The sequence below is a fragment of the Platalea leucorodia genome (assembly GCF_965183815.1).
Source record: "Platalea leucorodia genome assembly, chromosome: W".
Lineage (NCBI taxonomy): Eukaryota > Metazoa > Chordata > Aves > Pelecaniformes > Threskiornithidae > Platalea > Platalea leucorodia.
In genome coordinates, this window is record NC_138859.1 from 25,820,422 (window position 1) to 25,839,709 (window position 19,288).

General features: G+C 41.7%; 1 protein-coding gene across 3 annotated transcripts in view; it reads left to right on the top strand.

Moving 5' to 3' along the window:
• Window positions 1-4,146: 4,146 nt before the first annotated feature.
• LOC309602040 (E3 SUMO-protein ligase PIAS2-like) overlaps window positions 4,147-19,288 on the top strand; it is a gene marked incomplete at its 5' end in the record, with an annotated part of 38,494 nt that continues 23,352 nt past the window's right edge. For all 3 annotated transcript variants that reach the window (XM_082335327.1, XM_082335328.1, XM_082335329.1), the window contains 5 exons: window positions 4,147-4,170; window positions 12,353-12,827; window positions 17,198-17,282; window positions 17,920-17,970; window positions 18,097-18,187. In XM_082335327.1, the coding sequence (XP_082191453.1) occupies window positions 4,147-4,170; window positions 12,353-12,827; window positions 17,198-17,282; window positions 17,920-17,970; window positions 18,097-18,187 (726 nt within the window). The remainder of the gene's footprint in view (window positions 4,171-12,352; window positions 12,828-17,197; window positions 17,283-17,919; window positions 17,971-18,096; window positions 18,188-19,288) is intronic.

Genomic DNA, 19,288 nt, shown 5'->3' on the forward strand with positions numbered 1-19,288 from the left:
CAATGCTGGAACTAGGACTGGTGATCTATTCCCTCTCTCCCCTTCCTTCTCTCTCCTTTTCTCGGTTGTTGTCTTACCCCAGTTTAAAGTCGGTGTTTATATAAGGCCATATAGTTTGTGAGAGTGCCTTATTAAATATTATTATTAAAAGGGCCAACGTATATTTTGTTTTAACATTTTTAAAACACTTAGATTTTGTAACAATTGATGCAAGTCTTGACTTAAAGAAACTGTAATTTACTGTTGAGTCATGCATGAAATAAATTGTGTGTGTTTACTACTTGGACCTTGCGTGTTGTTTTACCTTAATTCAGTCTCAAAGAATCTGCATATCGGTTCCTTTCTAGCTTACTGGGATGGAATACTGCATCTAATCTTAGATCGTCTCCTACTAGACTTTGTGTTTAATTTTGTGGCTTTAATGTGGTAGTAGAGTAGGTAATGTGTTTGTTTTCCAGTATTGGGCGCTTCTGTTTTATAGCTCTGAAAGAGAAGTTCTTACAATTGAAGTTGGGATTCAAGCTATCCCAATTAGGTTTCCAGGATCATATCGTTATTGTTGAGAGAATAGCCCGGGTTCTTGGCTTTGCTTGACTGGAGAGAGTTTTCTACCATGTCTCCTAAAGGGGTAGTGGTATCTTAATATGTGGTTTGCTACTGTTTTGATGGATAAAGAGAGAGTCTTTAATCCTTAGAACACAAACTTGAGGGTAAGTTTTACTGTATGTTTGTGGATGAATCTTTCAAACTGCCCTTGGACACAAGCACACACTTGCAGTTGGGGAGGCTGTGTTTAGGACTGTGAAATCCCCATGAAAGCTCAAGCGGTTAAATCTGCAAGGGTAGACTTCTGCAGCTGAACAGTGCTGGCAGGATCAAGGTGTCCCCAAGCAATTCAAGAACCTACAAAGAAACCTTGCTAGGGCACTTATTATCTAGGCCCTACATTCAATAGACAGTATTTAATAAAAATAGTAATGGTCAGGTAAACAACTTTATAGCAAACATTTAAATATTTTCCCTGCTGTGCTTATAACCAAAATAGAGGTGTATCACCCTGGTATGTTAGGATAGGCAAGCAAAACTAATTAATATGTATTTCATAATCAAAACTGATTAGAATATAAAAATAAAGAACAAACCAGATTTCTAATTTACATTTTGTCTATATATATATATCTATCTCTGAGTCTGACATTGCTTTAGTTAATATAACTTCACTGTATGTGTTGATATAACAGATAGAAGATTATTTCCCATCTAAGCTCTGTTTTGTCAATTAGCTGCACAGAAAGTGCAGATACAAAGCACCCACGCATATGATTTCTTTCCAATAAATAGAGTAAGTATCCAACTCAGAAAGTCTTGTTTTGTAAGCAGAGCTTGTATTTTTATGGGCAGCAGAGCAATTAAGGGGGCCAGTGAGCCTCTGTGCTTTGACAGTTCTAGACCTAACACAAGAGGGGTGTGGGCATTGAGCACCATGCTATTACATTTTTGCCATCTACTTTCTCTAGTGTTACATTAAACCAGAAATGGCTATGGGATAGGAAAGACAATGGAGAAGCCTCATAAAGTTCTTTGCTTTAAACACAGCACACACCAAAAAAATCTACCTTTGACCTAGTCATCTCAAACCCCCCCAATCCTATCACTGCTTGTAATTCATATTCAGTTTATTAGCAGCTGGTTAAGCAGCACAGGAGTTTGTTGAGGTATAATGCTGATAAGTGTAATTGCTGCAATGCTGGGAACAGCTGTAGGGTGGGGTTTTCTTTGTTGTTTTGTGTTTAATTGTCTGCAGTATGTTTGTGGGAAGCAGGGAGAGTTTATTTAGATGATCAGATGTCCCTATTTCAGTAGGTAACACAGCTGTGGGAAGAGTCAGGGCTTGTATGGACATACTGTGCATAGTCCTAGAAAGATTACTAGAGAAGGTTGAAGCCCAGATGTATTTTTTTTTTTCCCCCCCCTACCAAGCCTAACTCAATTTAGGGGGCAGGATGCTTAGCACCTATAGGCTCCCTTCTTACCCTAATTAGAGCCTATTGGGAAAACAAACCAATTGCTGCAGTGATATCCTATCGGATGGGAGTACAAAGTGGCTGCCTTGAAGGGCAGGTTGTCTGCTCCTCTAATGGCTAGTGCTGGGCCGAGTTTTAAAGCTTGTATTGCAAAATCAGAAAGGACTCAAGGGGAGAGTATGGGAAATGCTTTAGGAGCTGCAGCAGGGAGTTGTGAGAGGAGAAAGGGGAGGGGAAGGAAGAAGTATCAGAAGCTGGAAGAATGTCTGACAGTTGAGGTAGGTTTCTTAAAAGTTTGGTGGAAAGAGAAACGTTGGAAAGGTTGAAACTTTGGTAAGCTGCTAAGATGGCCTGGTATCTGAGGAGTGTAAGTCTGGAGTTGATGTGTGTGTGAGGAGTTTTGAAAAACCAGTGGGATTTTGAAGAACTAGAGCAAAAGGGGAGACTGATTCTAGTTACTGGAAAAATCAGAAGAGCAAGATTTGAGAGAAACTTTGGTGTGGAGATAAGATAATGGAGTGGGAGAGGATAGGCCTGTGCCCTATGCTTTTGTGGAGTAGGGACCTAGGAAAAAGCTTGAGGAGGACCAGAAGGTATGGAGTATGTGTTTGTTCAAGGGTATGGCCCCAGTGATGAGTAGGAGAAAAGTTGTGAGGGAAAGCTGGGGGAAAACAAAATATGAAGAACTCCTCTAAGGAACTCTTTTCTTCAAGCAAAAAATTAGGCTAAGCTAATATGTAAACTCTTATTATCTTATGCATGTGAGGCGTTAAAACACAAATTATAATGTTTGCTCTTATCCTAGTGGATGTTGGGGATGAGATGAATGGGAAGGTTGAAAGATGTGGTTATGAAGTGAGAGGTGAGTCTACATGAGAAAAGAAATTCCCGGCTCTGATGTAAGCTTGAACATTGATGTCTTTCCTGGTGTATTTGAAGGAAGAAACGTGAGGGTGTGCTGAAATAAGAAGAGAGAAGGCTTTGGTCTGGCCTGTGCTGGTGTGTGCTTTAATGATCTAAGAGATCCTAACCTGCAGCTTGCCCCTTTAGTCTGGTGTTGAACTGCAGGGAAAAATAAATTTTTGATGGACTTGGGAGTCGAACTCGCGCAGCGGTGTAGTAGCCAGCACTCTTTATTCGGTTGTGAATTTCTGGTTTTGACTAACAAAAGAGGTTTGAAATTAATAAAGTCCTTATGTTTAAATCTTCAAGGAAATAACTATTGTAGTACTAAGCACAGAACCAGTTTATGCAGAGAAGGACTATCTAGCTGTGGTTATGGTTAAAAATTTTAGCAGAAGTAAGGGTTTATCTTGGACTAGCTGATAGTAAATAAAAAGGAAAGCTTGCCTCAAAAGGCTATTGCAAAATTACCACTAACAATATGAATTATTGAGTTCCTATGTGTCCAGATCTTGTAGCGATATTGAGTGACCGTAGCCAGTGTGTACAGTGGGCATCAGTACCCTCTCTAAAAGCTGAGCTATTTGTTCCCAAAATTGCCTGCCAGAATCCCTCCTAGCAGAGCTTGCTGCTGACGTGGCCTGTCTCTTGGCCTGTTAAAAAGCTCCTGGTGTACTGCACTCATATTTGTTCCGAGATATCTTACAGTTGTAGTTACCACTCCAAATTCCTCAATCAAATCACAGTGCAAGTCCAACCTTTCCATTTAATATACTTCAATTGCAAGACGGTATTATTTGCTGTTCTTCCTTTTTTTTTTGTGAATATAATAATTCTGTTTAACCGCTGGGTATGTCCTCCGCGGTGTTAGTTCTGGAGAGAGGGAAAGCGGTAGCCCCGGGGGGTGCGATCCCGCCGGGTGCTTCCTTCTCCTGCTGATATCCCCGGAGCGCTGGGCTTTCGTGCCTGAGCCCCCGAGGGTCGCGGAGGGGCCGGGCTCGGTAAGGGGCACTGCGGACCGGTACTGGTGGGTGTGTGTACAAAAAAAGGCTGTTTTTACCTCCCGATTTCCTTCAGGACCCCCCCCCCCCCCCCCCCCCCCGTTCCCGCCGCCGGAGCCGCCCTCCCCCGTCACGTGCCGGGGACGCGCACAGGGTGTAGGATGGTGGCGGCGGCGGCGGCGGCGGGGCCCGGCGGCGGCAGCAGCAGCGGGTAGAAAATGGCGGATTTCGAGGAGCTGCGGGTGAGGAGGGAGAGAGGCGGCGGGGGAGACGTGGGCCAAGCTGTCGCCCGGCCGTTCTGCGGCGGGGGGCCCCTCGCTCACCCCCCACTCCCCCGGCCTTTCCTCCTGGGGAGCTCCCGCCGCACCCCTCGGTGCTTGCCGGGGGAGGGGGATCGGCGAGCCGTCGGCGCCTCTCGTTGAGGCGGCAACCCGTAACGGCCGGCCGGAAGCCGCTGGGGCCCTGCGGCTGCCTGCGCCTTCCCCGGGGAGGAAGCGGGGCCGCCCTGAAACACGGTCGGGGGGCGGCGGGAGCCGGTGGCGCGGCTGGCTCTGCCCGAGGAGAACCCTCCCTGTCACTTCCCCGGGAGGGGGAGCTCGGGGAGCCTGCTTTCCATCCTCGCCGTGTGGCTTGTGATGTTGGGGGGGTGTCCCGTGTCGTGTGTTTCCCCCCTCCCCTTCCCCGAGACTTTAAAAGCCGTTTCGGCTGTTCCGTGCGGCCCGACTGGGCGAGAAGCCGTGCCCCGGCCCGGTGCCGGAAGCTCGCATGGCGCCTGGCAGGGCTCCACGCCCTCGGGAGGGCCCAGCGCCGTGATGCCCTTACTGCAAATTGAAAGGAGAATGCTGAATAATTACTGAATTTTTGAAAATACTAATAATTATTGAATTTTTTGAAAATTCATTAACCTCTTTCTAACCGGGAAAACTGCACCTTTGAAGCGTGAAATCCAGTTTTTCTTTTCAGACCTGTTTTATCTTCAATTGAATGTCTTTTATATTGCACTTGTGGACTTTCTGTAACAGATTTTTCGGTGAGGGAGTGGCCTTTCATATTTTAAGGTGTGTACACAAAGAGCTGACTACATCGTTTCTGGTTTTCTTTACGTTTCTTGAACAATCTCCAAGTATCTTTGTTCGGAAGGAGAGTGTTGTCCTTCTGCAGCATCCACACCTGCAGAAGTGCCACCGAGGGAATACTACATGCACACTGAATCCCCCCAACCTAGACTTCCCTACAGAAGGAATAAAAGCCAGTTAAATAGGAACCACCGTGAGTTAGGCTTTAGTGTAGAGAAAGGTCTGATGGATGAACTGACTGTAGTCTGACCAACAGTGGGAAATATGCTGCGATCACTAGAGAATTTCCTACACTAAGGCTTCTTCCAGCACTAACATTGCTTGGGTTGAAGTGGCTGTAGTGTAGCTGAGGAGCTCGGTTATAAAAATCTCATGGGAAGAACTGAGTTTCTTTATTTGAGGACAACAGTGCTCTATCTCAATCTTAGGTTTAAGAAGGGTTGGCTTATTTTTTCCTAAGTTAAATATTTTTTTAATTTGTTTGTGTTTACATGTTTTCTCCTTTAGTGTCCTCACTCATTTTCAGCCCTCTTTCCGAGGTCTCTCAAAGCATATAGCTACATAGGTGGCTAAACTCCCAGTGTAAACTTTGAAGCAGAGATAACTCTTCTTAGTGTAGCTCCTCTTCTCCAGGCTTGAGCTGGAGCTGTGATCCGCATTTTCCAAAGTGCTATAATCACTTATCTAGGTATACATAAGTATTGATAGACTGTGTCTGGGAATTGGGTACCTAAATACCTTTGAAATATGCATATATTATATGCACCTGAGTTGCTTGCCAAAAGTAACACAGGAAGTATGGAGGGAAAAGGGAACTGGGTTTCAGGCCAACTACAGGACTGCCCTTTTGTTGCTCAAAAGAATAGGTATCAGTAGTTAAAAAAATACTAGTCTGAAGAATTGTCTTTTGATGTTCCCATTCATCTTATTTGTAAACTGGAGTGCCTGTGAAATGAATCTATTAGCCTGGAGCTTCTCTAAATGTTCAACATCCGTCTGATAATAATTCATGGTCCATTTTGGGAAAGCTCTAGATATTTTTTGGAAGAGGATATAGTAGGCTGCCTCATGTCTTCAAGGCCTTTACTGCCTTTTTTTTTTTAAGAGGATACATTTGAATGTGTCTGCTTGAATACCAGGCACTTGGTTTGCAGGTTTAATTTTTTTTTCAGACCACCAATTCTTCCTGCTTTTGGCCAAAGAGAGGCACTCTCCCATCCCCCAATGGATTTTTGTGAATTGACCTTTAGGAGTGATCTTAAACTGCTGCTTTATAGATTAATGTGTGGGACGTTTTTATGGCAGTATTGTATGCTGCTCTCTTGTTGATTGCAATTTCCTGTAGTATGTGATCTCTACCTGCCTTATAAAAGGCCACTAGGGCAATTTGGAGAGTTGAATTTATTTTAGTAAATCGTTAAGGACTGACTAAAGGCAGGAGGTCAGAGCTCTCTCTTAAATACTGTTTTTGAGGGAAACATGCAGGGGCAGCATTTTTCTATTCTCAGGGCAAAGGATCATTTTAATATTTGTTAGTACCATCCCTGCCATCCTCTGGATCTTCAGAGTAAAAGTTCTGGGGAGCTATGACCAAAGGGTTATAATTGAGAGGCTGTAGTGAAAGAAAACAAAGAGACTCAAAGGAGCCTGCTGTTATATCATGCCTTTTGGAAATCTTCAGTTTTGTTAAAGGATTCAGAAGTAGCTGTAACCACAGTCGCTACTTTTCAAGATATTGGTAAAAATGTACAGTATAAGGCTTACCCTTCCAGACCTTCAGATTAACCCTTAATTAATGGGGAACTACAGCTCCTTCTGAGAGCCATCTGTGAGAAAACGATTCTAACTCCCAACAAATTCTGAACTCACCAAGATTTGGTTTGAAGCTACGGTTTGCATCCCAGCAAAATACTGCAGATAAGAGGATCGGTTATATATTATTACTTAGAGAGAAAGAGAGAGAGAACATCTTTTGGGTCCCCTATGTTCTGCTGGCATCCTGACTCTAATTTGGAAACAAATAATAGAGTGCACGCTATCCTTGAAACATTGCAGATCCCTAGTTTAGAAGATAACAGCTTCAGTCTCTTAGTTTGTATTTAATCGTGTTTTGAAGTAACGTGTTAGTTTCATCTTTATGGGGAAAAAAAGAAAAAAACCTCTTTATAGGCAAATGAATATGCCTGTGCCAAAACCAATTTGTGTGACACTAGTGATCAGTTTCATGGCCATTGTGGAAAAAAACTCATTTTAGTGAGAAGAGATGAAAGTGTGCTCATATGTCCTATGTGGAAGGGGAGTTTACGCAAAAATTACTGGAAAATCAGGGTTTATAAATGCTGAAAGTAAGTCCCACTTCTAATTTTTGCTGTTGCACACCCAGTACTGAAGTCATGCGATTCAAATGTGAAGAGCAATATGGTTTGGATACCATATTAAAATACAGAAATTCAAGTCTCATTTTTGTATGTATTGGATCTCTTGTTCATACCAGACTTGGTGTCTTTCCACTCCTCTTGCTTTATTTTTCCAGTCTGAATGGACAGTGTTTGCCTGTTTACCAGGTGAAGCAGTGCTTAGTGCTGAATTGTTAGCCAAGAAGAAAACACCGAGAGCTATTTTCCTGTGTCCTCTCCAAGCTCATTGCCAAACACTCTGTTGTATTCTGTGTTATTTTAGCTGTGTTAATAACATTGTATTGTATATGCTGACCAGTTTGGGGGTTTGATGTAGAAATCAAATTCTGTATGTTGATCTGGGGTAAACTTAAAATGATGGACAGAATAGATATTGAGAAGTTTCTGTTGGTGATGTAGTGATCTTTAGGTTGCAATTAACGTTGAGTGTATTAAATAAGATAACTTCTGATAAAATACTATTAATAACCCATGATAATATACTGTTATCTTGTATCTGTATGTAATTCCCCTGTTCTTCCTAGATGCATAGTCACTTTTTCAGACCAATGAGGCTTATTGTGGTACCTTAGAAGTTTGTTGTATCTAGAATAATTAACAGTTAATGATTGTGCTGAGATAACAGTGATGGGGAGAGGAAGGAGATAATGTAGTTTATGGTACTTAAAAAACGAGGCTGCAATGAAATGGGTCAAGCTTTGTTTTGAGCGTCTTATGTGAAATAAATGCAAGTATTTGATTTAGGATTTTCACTGTTATATTAAGTGCATGTGACTTTGAAGACTAATGCCTAATTTAAGAGCCAGGCTAGAGTTAGTCCAAAGAAAAATCCCCATAATACTGAGGACCTGATGGCCATGCTGTTTGCACCGTTATGTTCTTCAGAGCTGCTCTTATGCTGCTGTACTACTTACACAGATTTAACTAGTGACATCTTCGTTCTTTCCCAGGACTTGCAGTTTTTTATCTATAGTTACATCAGTTTCCAGAATACATTTGTATTTGTATTTAGGGTCAGCATGGAGGTCTTCAACCATCCCAAGACACGAATTGCTCTTTCTTACCAGTATTATACATTTCTAGCCCGCTGTAAATCAGCATGTATGCACATTTATTGCAAAAGATGTCACAAATGTGGTTCTCTGCTATGAGTGTCCAGAAAAGGGCTTAAAGTCAGGAGTGAGGATTTGTGGGGTTGGTCCTTGGTGTGTCCCTTCCTTATGTAGCCTTCAGACACTTCAGAAAACATCTGGAAGCCAGTGGGGCTGAAGCAGAGCTCTTAGGTGGAGACTGGCTAGAACTTTTGAGTCGACTTGGATGGCTTCTGCAGGTTCAAGTGTAGGGTTCACTACTTGAGCAGTTGCGGTTGCCCTAGAAGCTACAGTCGTCGGTGCTTATTGTAGACATATGTCAAGAATTTAAGACTTTTATTCTTGGTTACCTTTCATTCATATATGTAAGTACAATGACTGTTAAAATTGCAGGTAGCTTTGGCGGGGGAGTGTGGAGCATCACGTACCTCTTGTTTGAGAGAGATGTTTGATACCTTACTTTGCTCTGAAACATGGCTGCCCTTAATTTCAGTGGTGTGTCAGCATTTCCTGGACTCCTTAACATGATTATCCCTGTGAAATGAATGCCATTCCAGATACACCTACAGCTTAATGCTTTAGAACAATATTTCTGCTTATGAATCATGGTTGCTATAGTTTAACAATAAGAAACAAAAAACTCTGTGAAACTTCTTATGACCTTCAAGTATGAATTTCAGGGGAAAAAAATGTTTCTGGAATATATAAGTACTTGAATTATCCAGTCTGATTTCCTTCCTTGAAGTTCTGTCAAACTACTCTTTGTGTTCATGGAGAAACATTAAAAATAAAATTACTTTGGTCTTCTGTGTTAAAAAACCTTTTTATTGGGCTGTGCAGCTGTAAAGAGCTTCTCTTAAGAGAAAATTGATGGCATTTTCATGACACAGCTTGAATGTCTAATCTTAATTTGGTGATGTGAAAAGCATGTTAATAGCTAGGCTGCAGTCTTATGCAATATTGCTGGAACCCCAAAAGAAAATAACTTGGTAGGGTTTGTTGGAAGTAATATCTGTCTGCACCATGATTATAAATGCTCCTAAGCATATGTTATGCCTCCATAAAACCTTGTTGATTATAATGAGTGTCCACTTTGATATATCTGTAAATGGAGTAATAAGCTAAAACATGTAGATCAGACTAGCTGCATTTTCATGCATGTGGCTGTTGTTGCCTTAAAGGGAATGTAGAATCAGCTTTAGGGGGAAAATGTTGCAAAAGCCGTTGTTTAATTACTTCCAGTAAAATTCACTGTTGCAAGATTTCTTTCAAAAGCATATGTAAGATTTTTGTGTTGATGGACAAAACTGTATTTTTATACTCCCAAGCATTTTTAATGGAGGTGCCATTTAAAATCTTGCTGACTATTGAAGCTAGCCTGTGTCTTCTAATAAAACAAAATTCATCTTGTAACAAAATGCTAGTTTTTGGGATTTCTGCATAAAATGTTAGCTGTTTCAAGGTGTGATTGACTGCATATTTCACCTTGATTAACTTGCAGGAATGCACAGAAGGCAGCAGGCAGGGTAATAGACAGTATTTTGCAATACATGTTGTTTCCTTAATCTCAATGTAAAGGATTATTTTATTCATTTGCATTCTGATTATGGGATCCAGAATCATGCTTACTGCCTGCATCTGAAATAAAGGAGCTGTCATTGCTATCAAGCTTATGCAACTATCTATGGAAGCACGCAACATGAAGTTCTCGGTAAATTCTCGAATATCAGTATTATCTTTTAACACAATTTCTCTTTTATGTGGCATGACTATAAAGCTGTTATAGTACTTCAAGCTATTTTTTATGAATACTGAAACACTTTTATTTTCTTCACCCTGTTTGACTGTGAGACTAAGGAAAAGTAGCAGGGGAATGCTGGGTAGAAACTAACCTTCTCCAGCAGCTTGCAAACTGGATGGAATTCTGTCTCCATCTCCTCTTTTCTTGTATCGTTTTGCTGTTGAGAGAAGTTGCTGGGATGAAATTAAGGTGACATCTGCTGTTGGCTTCTTCTTCAGAAGTTAGGATGAGCCACTCAATGCCTTATGTGACACTGCTTTCACATGGCATTTGTGGTGCATTTATAGATGGGGCGTTGGGGGAATACCAGTTTGAAGACTGCTGGGTTAGCTCCCTGATAGCTACTTGATAGAAGCATCACCGTACCCAAACTGGCTGTCTGGAAATGTTGAAATTCAGTATCTGAAATAGGATAACCCCGTCCCCTCAACAATGAGGAAAGGATGTGCCTGATGAGAATACTGCCATAGTATTTTAGATGGTTGTTTTGATATGCATGAATAATATGGCCCTTGAAAAGGCAGGTCCTGGCTGCTTGTTCCTGCTGTCTTGTATTGGCACAAGTTCAGTTTTCATCTGGCTCAATTCCTTGATCTGTCTTACTGTAAAAACAATTTTCTCAACATTAAGGAGAGAATAGGGAGCAAGCAGCTAGGGGCACAGGGGGAGTTCAGACTTTTTTTGTTGGCTGACTGTGTGGTTGTAGCACAGTTGTGTTAAAAATTCAGCTGAGATCAGATCTATGTTAGAATACATGGGTGTAAACTCTGTAACTGTATAGTAAAGATTAGGGAAGGTAAACCCAAAACATTGCCTTTTGAGTTGTATCCCTTCTGAAATCAGTGCCCAAAGCTTTAAATGTTGTATATTGGACTACTATTTAAAAGTCAACAATGTACTTTTGAACTGTTTTTGAAAATCTCTTTTATGATCCCAGATGTCTACTACTTCATACCTTCTGTTAGGGCCTTTATCTGCCAGTCCTCAAGTCTGGAGTTGGTACGGTACAGCAGTACAGATTGAAGTCAGATGTTCTTTCATCTTTAAAACTTAACCTCCTTGTTATGGTGAAAGAGTCCCACAGAAATAGGAAGGAAATTGCTTAGAAGAATTATGGACAATTTTATACCTCTCTGAAAAGAGAGCTTGCTCACAAAAATGTGAGATGATGCACCGATGCCAAGTTACTAGTTTGTAGTAATGGGGGGAGAAGATCACTTCCTCTTGCATAGTGGGCTTTTTTATTTCTCTTTTTTTTTTTAAATGAGAATCTTCCTGTTTATGAACTTCATAGTTCAGTCCTCAAAGTCTTCCACAACTAACTCTGATAACCAAGTAAATAGTATTATTTCCTTTGAAGAGATCTTTGTGTCCCATGATACCAGAATGTGATACAAAAAGGACAGGAAGTTTTCTATGATGTTCTGGAAGTATCAATTATGTTGGTTAAACAGTTTGTTAGTATGAAATAATGTAGCTTTTTAAAAAGTGTCCACCTTGCTGTGCCATCCTTTCAAGAGTGAAACCTGATGTGCCTGTGTCTGTTCATGCATGCATTTAACATGCTGCCCAAAATAAAGGATGTTTCAGAATAAGCTATGCAGAACTTAAACAGTTGCTTATTTTATTTCTTAAAATGTGTTGAAGACAGGTGATAATACTGATTCATCTGATTTTTTTGTTTGTTTCATGAAGTGAGACAGATATTTTATGTTAGAGCTTATGCTTCTGCCTGTGAATTTAAGATAGCACTGCATAGGTTGCATTAAGATTCTGTTGTTGTTGTTGCTGTTTGAGTGTGGAAACAATTAGAAGTCTTTGAAATCAGTAACACAACCAAACTCAACCTTAATCCTGGGCACTTTGTTTCTTTGCTTTAAACTAACTATACTTTTGTGTCGGGTAAGGGTATGGGTAGTACTTAAGATGACAAGTATGAAACTAGAATGATGGAAGTTCAAATGCTTCACCATGCTCCTCAGAAAGGCCTACTTGGGGTACTATTGGTTCACCTGTGCTTCTCTCTCTTTTCTTTCTAGAATATGGTATCAAGTTTTCGTGTTTCTGAACTACAAGTGTTGTTGGGGTTTGCTGGACGTAATAAAAGCGGGCGGAAACATGACCTCCTGATGAGGGCACTGCACTTACTGAAGAGTGGCTGCAGCCCAGCAGTTCAGATAAAAATCCGAGAACTCTATAGGCGTCGGTACCCAAGGACGATTGAAGGACTTCCAGACTTATCAGCTAGAAAACCTGCGGTTTTCAATTTGGACAGTAGTTCCTCTCCTGTTGAGCCTGACCTGGCTGTTGCTGGCATTCACCCACTCCCTTCTACTTCAGTCATGCCTCAGTCTCCTTCCTCACCTGTCAGTTCTGTGCTTCTCCAAGACACTAAGCCCCACTTTGAGATGCAGCAGCCATCCCCTCCGATTCCACCCGTTCATCCCGATGTTCAACTGAAAAGCCTACCTTTTTACGATGTGCTTGATGTGCTCATAAAACCTACAAGTCTAGGTAAGTGTTTAATAGCTCTGCAGGTTGCTTAATTCATGAAATAGTACTGTCATAAGCAACACTTAAGTCCAGACTTAAATGGCTTTTTGCAGCTCGGGGAAAAGTGGAAACTCCCTTCCCTTCTCATTTCTACCCTTGCCCTCTCCACCACTTGTCCCCAAAAGTGCCAAGCCACACTTCAGAAAATAGTGTTCTCTTCTGTAAATATTATATGATTAAATATCTTTGTCTTTCGAATATTAAATAATAGAGTAGACTAGTTCAGTTGGAAGGTACTTACAATGATCATCTAACTGCCTGACCACTTCAGGGCTGACCAAAAGTTAAAGAGTAATAGTTAAGGGCATTGTTCAAATGCCTCTTAAACACTGACAGGCTTGGGGCATTGACCACGTCTCTAGGAAGCCTGTTCTGATGTTTGACCACCCCCTCGGTAAAGAAATGTTTCCTAATATCTAGTCTGAACCTCCACTTTTGGCTGAAGGATTTGGACCTGAACTCTCTGCCTGGTACAAGTGAGGAACGCATCTGTCAGGGCCAACAGGAAAAAAATTTCAGGTTCAGTAATTAGTAAGTTGCAACAACATAAGGAGAACAAGTTCACTGGTTTGTTAGCTTGCATTTATCTCACTGCAACAATTCTGCAGGTTGCATCTGGCACTAAAATAGATACTTTGTGCAACAAATATTCAGTGTTGTACTCAGTTTAGAGATGTTTTTTTCTGCCTACTGGTTGTTGCCATACTCTAAAATGTAGAGTGGACCTTTGTCTTCCAAATAACCTGAAATCTCAGTTTAGCTTCCTCAAACGCCTCACTCAAACATATTTATTTGGAAATACGTTGTTTTCTGTCTTGAAAGTCAACCTGTCTGTGGTGGGTTGACCCTGGCTGAACGCCAGGTGCCCATCAAAGCTGCTCTATCACTCCCCCTTCTCGGCTGGACAGGGGAAAGAAAATATAATGAAAAGCTCATGGGTCAAGATAAGGACAGGGAGAGATCATTCACCAATTACTGTCATGGGCAAAACAGACTCAACTTGGGGAAATTAGTTTAATTTATTACCAATCCAATCAAAGTAGGATAATGAGAAATAAAAACTAAATCTTAAAACACTTTTCCCCCACCCCTCCCTTCTTCTCGGGCTTAACTTCACTCCCGAGTTCTCTACCTCCTTCCTCCCAGCGGCGCAGGGGGATGGGGAATGGGGGTTGTGGTCAGTTCATCACATGTTGTTTCTGCTGCTCCTTCCTCCTCAGGGGGAGGACTCCTCACACTCTTCCCCTGCTCCAGCGTGGGGTCCCTCCCATGGGAGACAGTCCTCCATGAACTGCTCCAACGTGGGTTCTTCCCACGGGCTGCAGTTCTTCATGAACTGCTCCAGCGTGGGTCCCTTCCATGGGGTGCAGTCCTTCAGGAACAGACTGCTCCAGCGTGGGTCCCCCACAGGGTCACAAGTCCTGCCTGCAAACCTGCTCCAGTGTGGGCTCCTCTCTCCATGGGTCCACAGGTCCTGCCAGCAGCCTGCTCCAGCACGGGCTTCCCATGGGCTCACAGCTTCCTTCGGGCATCCACCTGCTCCAGTGTGGGGTCCTCCACAGGTTGCAGGGTGGATATCTGCTCCACCATGGACTTCCCTGGGCTGCAGGGGGACAGCCTGCCTCACCATGGTCTTCCCCACGGGCTGCAGGGGAATCTCTGCTCCAGTGCCTGGAGCACCTCCTCCCCTTCCTTCTTCACGGACCTTGGTGTCTGCAGAGTTGTTCCTCTTGCATATTCTTACTCTTCTCTCTGGCTGCAATTGCTGTTGTGCAGAAACTTTTTCCCCTTCTTAAATATGTTATCACAGAGGCGTTACCTCATCCTTGGCTAGCAGCGGCTCCGTCTTGGAGCTGGCTGGCTTGGAGCTAGCTGGCGGCTCCATCTTGGAGCTGGCTGGCATTGGCTCTATTGGACACAGGGGAAGCTTCTAGCAACTTCTCACAGAAGCCACCCCTATAGCCCACCCCACTACCAAAACCTTGCCACACAAACCCAATACACTGTCTTACCTTATGTGGTAGAAAATGTTCCCGAACTATTTAATAATATTGTTTAGAAACACTTCCGCATTTTGCAAGCTGTTTGCATCCTCCTAAACACTTTAGTTTCTTAACTGATAGTAGAGTCTTTGAGGCTGTGACTTGTACCTCAATGAGGCATATACAGATGATTGGTCATCCTCCAGTACCTAAAGCAGCAAACATTACTAACAAGCATTATTTACAATGCCTGTTGTCACTTCTGTTTGTGTGTCGTGACACCCTGTTAGAGAAGAGTTTAATATCGATCCCATGTATATGGGATAGCTGCTGTGGTGTTGGACAGCTCTATGGCTCATGCTGCCATTACCATTACAGAGATCGTCTGTCAGTGCCACGATGTCCTGGCTAACTCCTGCTTACGTTCACTGTGTGCAGTAGCTGAGTATCTTAACTAGCTTCCTGAATTATTCTGTATTATGGGACAGCTGTTGGCTCATAGTTAATCAGGTTGCTTGTCAGCCACATTGTCACCCTGTCCCATATAATGCAGGTTGTGCTCCGCATTATATTTCTGCTATGCAGTTACCTTTTATTTTCTGGTCAATGATATCTAGAGGTGGTGGTGATATGCTAGAAATTTCCTTAACAGCTGTTTTCCTTAACTTTGGAAATTATTCTTTTTTCCTGAAAGGAGAATGCTTCCTTAGGGGTGTCACCATGTTATAGTTAGAGCTGCATGTAAATTCCTCTTTCCTTTGAAGACTGTAGGCTCTTTGTTGCATGTTGCCCAGTTTTCATAGGAGTGAGGGTTATCTAGTCCTGTAACGTTTGGGTCCTCTTAGGACATGGGTGAGGGGGACAAGATTAACTGAGTACTTGGTTGCCTTCAAACTCTTTCCAGAGCACAGTACCTGAAGGTGGCAGCAGCCAGACCTACAACTCAGATCTGTGTGAGGAGGAGATGAGATGTGAGGAATGGCTTGATATGCAAATAATGGGCCCTTCTGATGTTAGAAGGATATGAACGTTGGCTGAAAATCACTCTAATGTGGATTTATGAACAAATTTGGAAAAGAGGCTTTATTTAATATTTTTAGACTGATATGGATAGCTTATAGTCCCAGTTAGTAGAGTCGGGTGATTGGGACATGGAACAAACAATTTTTTTGTGTTTGAGAATTAAGGATTCAAAAACCAAATAGGTCAGAGAGCTAGGAGTATAGTCCACTTCACTGCAACTCTCTAAAAGGGATGAGTGTAGGTATTCTTTTGCACTAATATGAGAACATAAGAGCATGTGTAGGTGTGAGGTTTAGTTTTAACCCACACTCAATTCAATAACAAAATATTTCCATAATCTTTTTTTACATGTGCTCAAGTATTATTTTAAAATATAAAATGCTGTCTATGGTGTGTGTGTACGTACGTGCACAATGTAGCTGTTCTGAATTGTTTGAGGAACTTGGTGTGTGTGTTTGCTCCACCTGGGTTCTGTTTCGTGTTTGTGTCCTTTTTGTGTGTGTTTTCTGGGCACAGAGATCATCTTCTCTGAATGTCACAGTGTACAAGACAGTCTAGCTCTTCCAAATTTGCCTGATTTAATTGTGCTGTTTTTGCATTTGTCCTCCTTGCTGGTTACTTTAAACTGTTGGACAAGTCCAATCTACCTTTATTTCAGGTCAAGATTTCTAACTTTTCAAGTTGAAAGAAAGTAGAAAAATAACATGTACATACTATGAACCCTTAATACTAAAATATTACTGCTTCCCATCACTGACAGACATGTAGGATTCTGATATGAAAGTTGTATTTATTTTTTTTTGCCAAATGCTACTGAGGGGTAATTCCCAGACATGAAGTCTAGCTGGCTTCTCTGGCATTAGGGGTTGTGCTCCCTCCTTTCCTCCCCAAAGGCTTAGTTACCTTTAGCTGTTTCTGAATTGAGTAATTTTCCCCGCTGTCCATTAATAACTTCTGGTGCACGTTCTCTTCTTGTAGTACATTAAAATAGTTGTAAACATCTCTGTGGTACTCTTTTTATCAGGTATCCAGTGTTATGTTTTGTTCTGTGTTTGTTTGAACCTTTCTCCCAAGGTTTATAACGTGGCTTGCCAAGCTTCTTTAGTACTGAAGTGTAATGTGATAATAAGCCATCTGAATATAGTTGAATGAATGATTTGTTCCATTGCTTTCCTGTTGACAGTTACATGCAGTTCAACCACAATTGATTATATTAAGTGACTTATGCCTTGTTCCAGGAAAAACTCAATTGCAGATCCTGTTTTAATCAATAACTTTAATCACCATGGTTAAACCTCTTTTGTGTGTCTTTTTTTTTTTTTCTAGTACAGAGCAGTATTCAGAGGTTCCAAGAGAAGTTTTTTATCTTTGCATTAACACCTCAGCAGGTCAGAGAAATCTGTATTTCCAGGTAAGAAGTAAGAGTGTGGCATAGTGTAGGTAAACTTTTGCAAAACTTCAGGAGAAAGTGTGGGGTTTTCGGTTCATTTTATGTATTGCATAAGCTTGCAGATGCAGAGTGATAATCCTCACCAAAGTTATGCTGAGTTTGTGTTCTGTTTTCTTCAGGAACTACTGTGCACAGAATTTATGTGCAGTTGGAGTAAATCCTACGCCACTAAAGAGTTAACAATTACTCGGTTCCAAATAATTGTGACTATTTAGAGAGGTGATAAGCTTTTCTTCCCTGCATGTTTCCTGGTTTCAGGAATGGAAGTCTGCTTTTATCTTTTGTCCCAGGGTTCATCTTGTTGCAAGACCTGTAGTGTAAGCCAAGAGTATTCATAGGGTTTTTTCCTTTCTGGCAACATCATACTTTATTGTTACTATAAACTCTTTACAGAGGATGCTGATCCTAAAGTCCTGCTTAACTTGCAGTAGCTAAACAGAGGTGTTGCTCGTAAGACTTGCTCATAGCTCTATAAAAGAAAAAGAAGAGCAAAGTTTAGTGATGTTGGGGCAGGCGTGCCAGTTCTTTCTGCATATGACTGGAATATGAAATCTGCTGTCTAAGTGGGTACTTTTCTTTTTCTTTCTCTTTGTCACAGGGACTTCTTGCCAGGGGGCAGGAGAGATTACACAGTCCAAGTCCAGCTAAGGTACCTTTTTCATAGTGTCCTCTTCTAACTTCTTAGTTGGCTAATGTAACGTAAGTTTAGATGTTTGTGGGGACATATGAATATGGTGACACTTGAAAATGATGCTTTCTCTTTTTGGGGATATAGGTTATGCCTAGCAGAGACAAGCTGCCCTCAAGAAGATAATTACCCTAATAGTTTGTGTATTAAAGTAAATGGGAAGCTGTTTCCGTTGCCGGTAAGCTGGTTTGTATGTATTTGTGGCTTCTTTGTGACTTGTGGTGTGTGTGTTTTTTCTGTAATGTTAGGTTGCTAAAACAATCCAGCTGTTTATTATCACTCAAATTTCTCTAGTTACTAATGTTAGGCATATGGTTTGTACATTTGCTGTGCGAGATAGCCATTACTACTATTAATCATGTTACAGCCACTGCATGGATTAATTGTGTTTAAGCCACCTATAGCAAATCTCATCTGTTGCAGTTAACACAACAAAATATGTCAAAACCAAACCAGTGTCTGCATGGGGAATCCTCCTCATAGATCTTCAAACTGAGTTTATTTGACTTGATTGTAGTAGCCCTTGCTGTTTGGGCTATCTGTATTTGTGGTTGGCTTGAGTTCCTTCTTGTAACGAGGGAAGGGTATCACCTTGTTGTGTACAAGTCTGTATGCTGCTCTGCATCTGTCTGGTTAGAGCAGAATTCATTACGGGGATGAAGAACAGACACATTTTAGGGTTCCTAGCATTTGCTGATACTGGAGCAGAACAGTGTTGGCAGTCATACGCTTTACTGGTGTCTGATGTTGTAAAAGTTAATACATAGGCAGGGTCACCTCAAGGCTTCAATATATACGAAAAGGGAAAAGCACTCTCATTATTCTTGAAAAATCTCTGGAATGGGTATCTCTATACAATAGAACAGAGAGAAACTCTTTGCAACCTATTCTGAAATAGTTCTGGAAGCTATAGAAGACGGAAAACGTAGTAGTACAGAGGCTTGGGTTTTTTTTTCAGTAGTGGGTTTGGAAAAACGCTGTGTGGAGAGAGGAGGTGTGAAACCTTGTTTTCAGAATGTTTGTCACCTTCTTGGTGTGTCCTGTACCATCCCTCCTGCCATATGCAACTGTCGTGGTTTAAGTCCAGCCAGCAACTAAGCACCACACAGCCGCTTGCTTGCTCTGCCCGCCCCCCCCCCCCCCCCCCCCAAGTGGGATGGGGGACAGAATCAGAAGAGTAAAAGTGAGAAAATTTGTGGGTTGAGATAAGAACAGTTTAATAATTGAAGTAAAATAAAATAGAATAGTAGTAATGATAATATAATACTACTACTACAAT